Here is a 10612-nt window from a genome sequence, read left to right on the forward strand (position 1 = left end):
GATGTAAACGGTGTTTTTTAAAAAGCTTCTTTTAGTGCACTTTTACAGTTCTTAATGCCTCGATTTAAATGTCAGAGCTCTCCGGATTCTACCAATGAGGTGTGGTGCTACTGTTATAGCCTGGATAACAGTGTAAAAGGCGATTTATCTGCAGGGGCAAAATATGCCCCATTAAAACCCATTCTAAAAGCCTGTTTGGACAAAATTTGCACAAAGTTACTTGATCTCAGAAAGCTGAGGGAGAGAGGAGGTGAGCTATTCAACAAAGGTTAATACTCTTTATCAATATGTTTTACTACACCAGAAGTAAATTTCATTGAAGTTCTCCTTTAATGTTTGTTAAAGGGGGAAGTCAGTCCAACCCAGCAGCTGATTGGCTAACAGTGAACAGTGAATAGAAGTTAGTTGAACTTGCTCTTAATGATTTAATGACTTTTGATGGACTCCTAAATGGCTAAAACCCATTTGCTGAAATGCAGAAAACACAAGCAAATATGTACGAGTGATTTTTAGATTTGTGTTTTATTTAAAGTTTAATTGGAGTACAAACAAACAAACACACAGAACTGAATAGACACCAATGCCAAGGCACCCTTCAGGAGTCCATCAGTTTGTTTACAAGCCAAAACAAGACATGGGCTTAAAGGTAAAGTGTTAAAAAGCATTTCTATGGCAGCTAAAGTGGTGACAGAGTTGATTCAAATGAATATACATCAGCCAACTCTGTCCCTCTAAATGCTAACACTATTAGCCTAAACTCCTGAGCCTGAACCTGATAACACTCACTCACTGTCGTCTCTGTGTTAAATGTGTAGTTTAAGTCCTAGAAGTAGGAAATGTCTTAATTATTTTAAAGAGGCACTTTAATGCTGTGGGACAAACTTTTTAAAGGAATACTCCACTGTTTTTTTATCTAACTAGCTAACTCCTATGTCTAAGATGTATTAGAAATAGAAAAATATATTTATATTTATTTATATATTTAGAAGCCACTCAGCAGCTGCTTCAGTAGAAGCACTGTTTGTTTTTTTATGTATAAAGGAAAATAAAACCACTTCTGTTAAACACAGTTCTGTGATGCTGGAAAAATAATGAACAGAGCTGAAAATTTCTTTAATTCCATTTATCTTTTTAAAATTAATTTTATTTTTGTCTCACTTTGAACCACTGTTGTGTTTCTTACCACTGCTACATATATTATGAAATAATCAGTGTTAACCACTATATAACCACTCAGTGGAGACTCTAACAAATTTAAGTGGTTTAGGTTTGGACTTATTTTATCGATTATTTTTTTTGTCTTTAATTGTCAGTTTATAACAGTTTAATAAATAGGGAATTGGAAATATTGTATTGGAAATAACTATATGCATCAAGGCACATGGGTAACAATTCCCTATATTTTATTAATAATGTAATTATTACAGTCACATTTTAGGTAAACTGTCATAGTGTATAAAATAAATGTTTACTTTTTATGCAGATATAACAGAGATCGACACAGCTATTAGGCTTTAAAAAACAACAAAGTTAACCACTGTTTGATACAATACACTGTTTAATGCAGCCTTTCCATCTAAAACTAATAATTTGATAAATTGATATTTTGTTTTGGAAATTTGATACAATATTACATAACATATACCATAAACATATATAACATATTGTAATACTTAAGTAATACTGATTATGTTCTTACAGCTTTAACAAACCCAACAATTTGAATTTGAACAAATTGAACAAACCCAACAATTTAAATATGTGAAACAGCAGTGTATGTTTTTATGTTTTAGTTTTTTTGGTTATAGTTATTGTTATTAGGCTACTAAGTATAGGAAAATATATAAACACACACACACAGTACACATGTGGCAGATTAGGAAAAAAAACACTGGAGTATTCCTATGTGGTTTGCTTTGGGCTCTGGTAACTAAAGGGTTAAGTTGCCTTACCATTCTCTGTTTATCTGTTTATATCTGTGGAATATTTAATCTGAGGAGATCACTAACTTCACTCTGCTGTAGTCTTGCCTTGAAATCATCCTATAAATAACCGGATATATTGTGTGATATATTGTATTCAGTGTGGTCTACACTCAAGTGCTTTAGTTGCTCAGGAACTTTCACATGCTCCTAGAAAGCATTCCATGTCTCTGTAACCCACCTCCTCTACCCCACTGAGATAGGAGAAGAGTTTGATGACGAGGGTTCCAGCTCTCCTCAAAAGAAGGTGCGCACTGCTATTTTGTAGATTATGCAACGTGGATCGTGGGATAGAGGGCCATGAAGAAGAAGAAGAGGTCTTCTCCGCTGTTCTATCAGTGTTCTGTTGGTTACTGTTCTCACAAATATAAAATATCATAAACGTAAACCGAGGGGCTCTGCTGCAGTGCCTTGTGTACGAATTAAAGCCCACATCCAGCTCTTTCACACCCCGATCTGGTGCTACATCTTTTAACGTAGAAGAAGACTGAAACACGCTGGTTTCTGTACAAGAGATTCATCTTAAATCGTCTTAGAGAGGTTTTAAGAGCTGCATCTGGAGCCAGTTCACTCACGTCCGACGTTGACTTACTTAGTACTCCTTTAGAGCACATTACGTTAGTCCTACTGTTCCTACTGTTAATCTCTTATGTGTGGTTCTTGTGCAATTTTAGAGGTAAAAGGAAAAATAAAAGAAAAAATACGAATGTATTTAAACCAAAAACATTTAACGAGGAAAATGTAGATTTGACTTCAACGTTTCTGTTTTACGAATTTGTAGTGGTTTCTAGTTTTATTCAGACACATATTTTTGAATTGCCTTGTTTATATATATATATATATTTCTGGCTTCACAAGCTAGAAGGGTTTTTGTGATTGTTTTTTCTTTTTTTTTTTATAAATATTTTAAGATTTTAGCCTTACCTTTTGGTGAATTTGAGTATTTATGTACAAATCGGTTTGTATATTATGCTGTACATAAATAAAAATGTTTATGGTTTATTCCATTACTGTAGTTTGTCTTCTGTTGTCGTGTTCTTCTCTCTTGAGTCTGACTGACCAATAGAAATAAGTAGAAATAATAAACAGGCACAGCCATTGATGTGGAAGGCTGATGTAAGGACCTGCAATGAATGGTCAAAGTGCCGGGTTCCCCACCCATACTTACACAATGATGATGATAAAATCTGCCTGATGCAAATGAAGAAACAAATGTCACCATTCATACAGATGGAATTTTAGCATGTCTGCTCACCATGGCAAAAGACAAATAATCAACCATGAACTTTAAACCATTTCATTAAGCTGTTTAGTTTTGCTATTCCTGACCTCAGGTATCTTTTTAAAGCTGTATTAATTCCCTAAAACAGGTTTTAAAATGGCTTTTAAACGTTTTTTGCCTGTATTCTGGTACCCAGTCCCTTCCAGAACTTTTTGGTAACCAAAAACATAAGATTTTTAAAAATTATCCTTTTTTAAAATGTTATATTTAAAAAACAATAAAAGGTCAAGATTGAGAGAGTTCAGAATCTAAGCGAGCTCTAAGTTTTCTTATATGCACTTCATTGGATTTTTTTTTTTTTTAAAGATTGTTTTTCAACTCAAATTGTTATTTTGATAATATATAAATTGTAATGAAATCTAAAATTAGAAGTAGTAAAAGCAGAAGTAATTTTTTACTAACTGCAAGCGAATGTTCTCTTATTGCCCCCTTGTGGTGGTTTATAAGAAACACAGCCCACCCACAATAAACACAAGTATTAGATATTTCCAAATAATAACTTTTATTAAAATCAGAAATTAAGTGGCTTTGGCTTATTCAGCTTAGCATAAACAAGACTTTTCCATCTTCAATCTTTTAGTTTAATCTTTTAGCATTTTCATAGTTTACAATTTATATATTTCACTGACAAGAACACACAATTGTTTAAGAACATTTTATTTTAAACATTGTAGATACATTCCCTGCCATCATGACTGAGCAGTTGGTCACAAACCCATATGTATCAGTTATTAAAAAAAAAAAACAAGTGATTTTTGCATGATTGAATGATTGGATTATATTAAGACTGTGTCTAATAGTCTGAAAAAGTGCTTACGGCAATAATTCTCTTTATGAAGCATTTCTTCATTCTAAGACTTCTTAAAGAAAGAATGAAGAGTGACTGTGGTCTCTGCTGCTCTTGCTCTTTTTGCCTGTGGTCCAGCCTGGGTTTTGGACCTGCTCTTTCCACGTGAAGACTGCAGGGCTGCCGTGTCCCTGAGGGGGTCGCTGGTAGAGGCAGAAGAAGAGGAAGCTGATGAAGAGGAGAAAGACTTCTGCAGGTCGAGTGCAAAGTGATAATCATTGTGTTCCGGCATTTCCCACACCAGCACTTCTTCTCCACAGCGTTCGCAGGTGTGAAAATCCTCTCTGGTGTCTTTAAAGTCTGTGTGCTCCAGAAGGCTTGTACCGTCTTGTTCTGCTTCAACAGAAAAAGAGTACGACTCACCTGAGAAGTCCTGAGGAAGCGTCTGAGCTGGAGATCGTTCCACAGAGTCCACACTGCTTTCTTTCATCCATTCAACCTGTTCACTGCTTGTGAGCCCAGTCCCCACTTGCAGGTTTTTCTCCAAACTCTTTCTTTGGAAAAACGATGAAATAGATGTATTAGACACTGCTGGTTTCTGAGACGGACTGGAAAGGTTCTCAGAGGTTGAAGACGCAAGGTCATCTGTTTCCTTTTTCTTCAGATTTATTTCTGTCTTTTTCTTCTCAGCTGCTTTTTGGAAAAGGGTCTGGATCGCTCCTGGCTTCTTAGCTGCTGCTGTTTCGGTTTTAGAGGGAGACTGAGTCTGAGTGGAGCCCAGAAGAGACTGAGTTGGTGCCACATCACTGCTGAGGAAACTGACTATTCCTCCTGATGAAGTGTCGCTGAACTTGCTGGCAGACAGATGGAGACAGGTGAGAGCAGGACACCTGCAAAAAACAAATATTAGATAATTACAGATAAGCTGATTGGTGGAAACTTCACACTAGACCTCGAGCAGTTTGGACTGTGTGTCTCCACTCTTCCTCCAGACTCTGATCCCTTGATTTACTTTAAATGAAATGTAAAATTTACTGATGATCAGTGATGGTTTGGAGAGACATGTCTGTCATCTGCTGGTGTTGATCCACTGTGTTTTATTATCAAGTCTAAAGTCAGTGCAGTTTTGTTTTCCCGCAAAATCTTACAGCACTTCCCTCTGCTGACAACTTTTATGGAGATGCGGATTTCATTTTCCAGCAGGACTTGGCACACTGCCCACACTGCCAAAAGTACCAACTGGTCAAGTATAATATTCAAATTTTCTAAAACACTGATTTTTGGGTTTACATTTTGGGTTTACATACAGAAATCACATCCACAATGAAAGCAGTCAAGTGTTCTTCAGCTTCCACGGTAGATGGCAAATACTTTTGGGACACAATACTTGTCCCATGAAATTTGGCATATCTATGTTTATTTAGGATGGGTGTTTTTTAGGTTTAAAATGTAAGTGTGTGTAAATATGTATGAAAAAAATTGTCTATGTCCAGATATGGATTGGCACTCTGTGCTGGGTCAACTCCTCAGTACTGGATGCAGTCCTCCTCCAAATGGACAGTGGTTTCTGGTTGAGAGTACGCTCTGTGCGATTGGCTGACGCTTCGCACCAGTGTATGTTTGGTAAGTGTAGAATGTAATTGTAAGCATCCTTAAGTGTCTTGAATGGCAAAAAGGTGCTATATAAGTGTAATTGTAGGTAAGTAAATATTGCAAACAAATGTAAAAATACTCACCATGCCTCCTGATGGCTGCCAGCAGTGTTAAGGCTCTTAATAATAGCTAAGCTATCAGCAGTAATTTTTGAAGCTTCATAGCGGGCTAGAGCACAGCATCGGGAGAAGCTACTCAGTCTTTTATCTCCAGCCTGACGGACACCCACAGTCAGCAACTTGGCCACTCGACCGTTCTACAGAGTTAAGAAAAGAATAAAAAGGCTTCTGTAAAGAGGGAGATGTTGGAGAAACACTAAATGCAGTAAAACTGCTTTAAACTGAAAATGTTCCCTTACCATTTCTCGATCCTTATTCAATCTCTCCTCCAGCTCCAAGGCAAGCTGGTGCAGCCAGTGCTGGACCTTCTCAGGAAGAAAAAGAAAGGGATTAAAAGTACATGTAACAGTTATGCATAGTGTATACATACTAAAAAAAGCATTAGGTAAAACATTACCTGTTTTTTCGTAGCTAGAGCAGTCTTTCCTGCAAAGTTCTTGCTACAGCCGATGGATTTAGGAAGCTGTCTGGGCTTCACTGGCTCAAACTCAATTCCTCTGCACAAATCGTACAACCACTGCCTGAAGAAAGATAAAGCATTTGAGGCTTGCGATCCGATACTTTGGCAATACGTTACTAAATATTCATACAAATGATTCCCCTTTAAATATGCATCTTTTCTTAAATAAACAGACTAAAAACAACAATGCACAACAACAATTCTGTAACTTATCATAGTTAAGATCATGGTTAATTTTGTTTAATGCTAGTATTTCTCTGTGTTTGGGAGAGATACAATAATAGTGTAGTGTGGTTTATTAGGCCTGGCAGATTAGATTTAGACTAGACGTTTTAGGATAAACTAACCTCTATAAATATATTTCCAATTTTATTGAATAAAATATTTTAAGCTAAAGAATAGCATGCTTTGTATTACAGACTATAATTATAAATGATTTACTGAAACAGATCTGCTGTTTGTACTGTAAAGTTTTCCCAGATATTAACAAAAACATTATTTCAATATGTGACAATTAACCAATTAACCAATAAACTTTTGTTTTATTTCACAAAGGAAAATACAAAAGTGCACAAGGTTGTCCGATCCGACATCAAACTAACTGTTCCAGTTCTTACCCTGTCTTTTCTCCAAAGTGCTCCTCCAGCTGGACACGTGTGAACTGAGTAAGATCTCCCATGTTCTCCACTCCTAATGTCTCTGTGATGGAAACACCAAGCTTTCCTCCCAGGTTGCGGCTGAAAGACAAAAGACAAAAAAAAAAAAAAAAAAGCTCCTTCACACACTGTGATGTGAGCACAATTGTCCAGTTAACCCTGAAAAACCTAATCTTTTATATTATTTTTATTTTATTTCCTCCATTAATGCTTTTATTTAAAAACTTGAAAAGATGCATTTTAAAGGAAAATCTCTGAGGCCTTTTTATGGCCACTTAATACTTGTGTATTTTGTTCAAGTTATTTCAATAATAATAAAGTGGTCTCTTAATTTTTTTCTCCCCGAGCTGTTCTAGAATTGTGCTGGCTATTTTCCTAAAACCCTATGAACAAATATGTATGTATATATATATATATATATAAAAATAAGAAAAAAAACATCCACCCAGTCAATTTGTGAAATGTCTTACATTTTACTGATAGGCAGCGTCCCGAAGAGTTCAGGTACTGATCCTAAAGGCAGGACGGTCTGGCGATTGGGCTTGTTGAGACCACATGCAAGTTTTGCCAAAACCTGCAAACACAGATTTAATTTAAAGCTACAGGTGAATAGAACTTATACTAGTAATACCTGGATTTTTAACTAAAAAAGAACAGTCACCTTGTTATGAGAAATGCCTGCAGAGCAGCGAAATCCAGTGTGTTTCTCCACTGCCGCCCTCATTTCCTCCACAATCAGCGCCCCCACAGCCAAACACAGCTCAGCACAGTCCGTCTGAGAACAGGGCGGCAGCGAGTCCAGCCACTGGTGCAGACCCCGAGACCTCTGCTCCTCTGTGTTTACAGGCAAAAGAAGTATAAATAAAATCATGCCTAAAGAAGGTATGCTGGCATTGTAATAATAATAAGTCTTTTTTTTTTTTTTAAGAAAAATCACATCTATATCTAATTTATACCAAAATCTGTGTCAAAGAAAATCAGTACTGTGCCATCTCTTCTTTTAGCTTAAAAATTATCGTCATTTAAACTGCATTCCTACATTATTAGTATTCAGTATTCTTTCTAAAATGATATGAGATGATCTTGTTGACTACCTTTATCCCCAGTTTCTGGAAGCTCCTCTGTGCTATGAGGAAATCCTTGTACATATGTGGCCTTCAGAAGGTGGGGTTCAATCCGTTCCGTCGCCAGATCCTTCAATCTTTTCTGTACGCTGCTAGTAAGATCCATGTAGGCTTCGTCAATACTGGCTCTCTCAATCACTGCAAAACGGGACATGACCTCAATCACCTCCACGCTGGCTTCCCTATAACTGATTGCAAAGACACACTAGGTCACTAAACACTGTGGTGCAAAAATATAAATAAAATTCCATACAGAAATTACTTATAAAATGTCTGTGGATATAATGAATATATCATGAAAAAGGATGCACAAGGTATAATTAGAACTATAATGAAGTAACTTTTCATATTTGATATTGTAGTTTTGTTAGATGTACTAGTATATACCCAACACGATGGACTACATATACAGTATATATACACACAGCACCATGGACTACTTATACAGTATATACACACAGCACCATGGACTACTTATACAGTATATACACACAGCACCATGGACTACTTATACAGTATATACACACAGCACCATGGACTACATATACATTATATACACACACAGCACCATGGACTACATATACAGTATACACACACACAACACCATGGACTACACAGTATATACAGCACCATGGACTACATATACATTATATACCCAGCACCATGGACTACATATACAGTATATACACAGCACCATGGACTACATATACAGTATATATACACAGCACCATGGACTACATATACAGTATATATACACAGCACCATGGACTACATATACATTATATACCCAGCACCATGGATTACATATACAGTATATACACAGCACCATGGACTACATATACAGTATATACAGCACCATGGACTACATATACATTATATACCCAGCACCATGGACTACATATACAGTATATACACAGCATCGTGGACTATACAGTAAATAACGTTACAGCTCCACAGGGGAGAACTTACTTCGTCAGATCAGCTTTGCCATGAGACTCTCTCACTCTGGCGACTCGAAGGTCTGGACACAGTTTTTTCGCGTCGTCTGCGAACATGTTCCTGGTGACCCCGTGAGCCCGAGCTTCATAACTCACAGCTATAATACTAAAACCACAAAAATATAACATTAGTGAATGAAGATCCAGGAGATAGAAGAGAAGACAGCGAAGAGAAGACCCCCCTCACCCTCCTCCTTTCCAGGTCTTGTACTGAGCCACCACGCAGGGCTTGTTCCTCAGCTCTGGGTTCATCCTCTGCTCCACCTGCACGTAGAAACAGTCCATATCCACCAGCGCGACCACCCTCTCCTTACCCGTCTCCATCACCGAGAGCAGAGGGCCAGTCCAAACACTAACTAAAATAAGATAAGCTAAGATAAACTAAACCTGAACTAAGCTAAGCTAAGCTAACCCAAGCGAACAGACAGTAGTCCAGCTCACAAGCCTACAACTAGGTTAGCTTAGCTTAGTTAGCTACCTGAACTTAACTTTACTCCTCACAGGAAAAGCGCGGGAAAACATCAAAGCGTCCCGACATCCTGAGATTAGACTTTATGATTTCATAATCAGAAGTAAAATAAGTAATTTATGACGACAAAATTCTGCTGCAGGAAGAAATTTCCCGCGACAACAAACTCTGCCACAGATTCTCCACAGAGGAGAATACCCACTTAACCACCTCTTCCAGCTTTATTCCACCACTAGAGGGCGCTCCAAAACGCGAGTCCAAAATGAATAGGCTCATATGGAGCAATTGAGCAAAATCAGAGTTTATAAATGTTTAATCATTGTCAAACTGGATAAATGTCCAAAGATATAATTAAATATTTGCTTTATTATTATTTTTATTATCGATCGTTGACTGGAATTATTGGAAACTGTCAACACTTCTGAAACTAGCCTTTAAAACCCACCGAAATAAATAAATCTAAAAAATATCTAAAATACATAAATGTGCTTCAATACCCTTTCGTGTTTTCATGTATGCTGTATTATAGGAATTACACATGTAATGTCCACAGCATTTCAGTGTAAACAAATGTAAGCCTATTAGTTTCTGATCATCTAAGTGTAGTTTGTTAGTGGAATGGTAACATTTGAATAATCGTAAACCAACAGGGTTTTACATACAGGAATTAAGCCTAGTCTTGGACTTCATAGCATTCTGAATGGGGATTTTACATTAAAAGGAACTTTTACTTTACGACAAGACTTAATTCTTCTCTGTGCAGGAAACTCACACACAGTGTTTTAACCAGAACTGGTTCATTGAGAGTTCACGCACTTTATATTTGCCCTGTTAAACGCTAGAGGGAGCCCGCGAGCGAGTCCTCAATGAATGGAAGTGAAATGAGCTAAACGGATAAAAACTCAAATTAAATATATTAACTATCCACTTGTCACGGCGATTCCTTTAATTTTACAAAGTAAATTGAAGTATTTTGCTAAAAGAATAAAGAAAACTAACCTGTATATGTCTATTTTTGTACAACAAATGGGTTTTAGGCATTAAAGACGCGTCGCTGCCTCTATTTCACGTTTAACACAACC

General features: G+C 36.9%; 1 protein-coding gene across 1 annotated transcript; it reads right to left on the bottom strand.

The window, feature by feature from the left end:
* Nucleotides 1-3747: 3747 nt before the first annotated feature.
* polh (polymerase (DNA directed), eta) lies at nucleotides 3748-9754 on the bottom strand. The gene is made up of 10 exons (XM_049481559.1): nucleotides 9249-9754; nucleotides 9033-9167; nucleotides 8034-8251; nucleotides 7601-7773; nucleotides 7410-7513; nucleotides 6901-7020; nucleotides 6221-6344; nucleotides 6063-6128; nucleotides 5788-5960; nucleotides 3748-4941 (listed from the first exon to the last, which is right to left on the bottom strand). Exons 1-10 carry the CDS (start codon nucleotides 9383-9385, stop codon nucleotides 4116-4118), a joined length of 2076 nt encoding a protein of 691 aa, XP_049337516.1. The 5' UTR covers nucleotides 9386-9754; the 3' UTR covers nucleotides 3748-4115.
* Between the last annotated feature and the right edge of the window lie 858 nt (nucleotides 9755-10612).

This window comes from Astyanax mexicanus, chromosome 7 (assembly GCF_023375975.1).
Source record: "Astyanax mexicanus isolate ESR-SI-001 chromosome 7, AstMex3_surface, whole genome shotgun sequence".
Lineage (NCBI taxonomy): Eukaryota > Metazoa > Chordata > Actinopteri > Characiformes > Acestrorhamphidae > Astyanax > Astyanax mexicanus.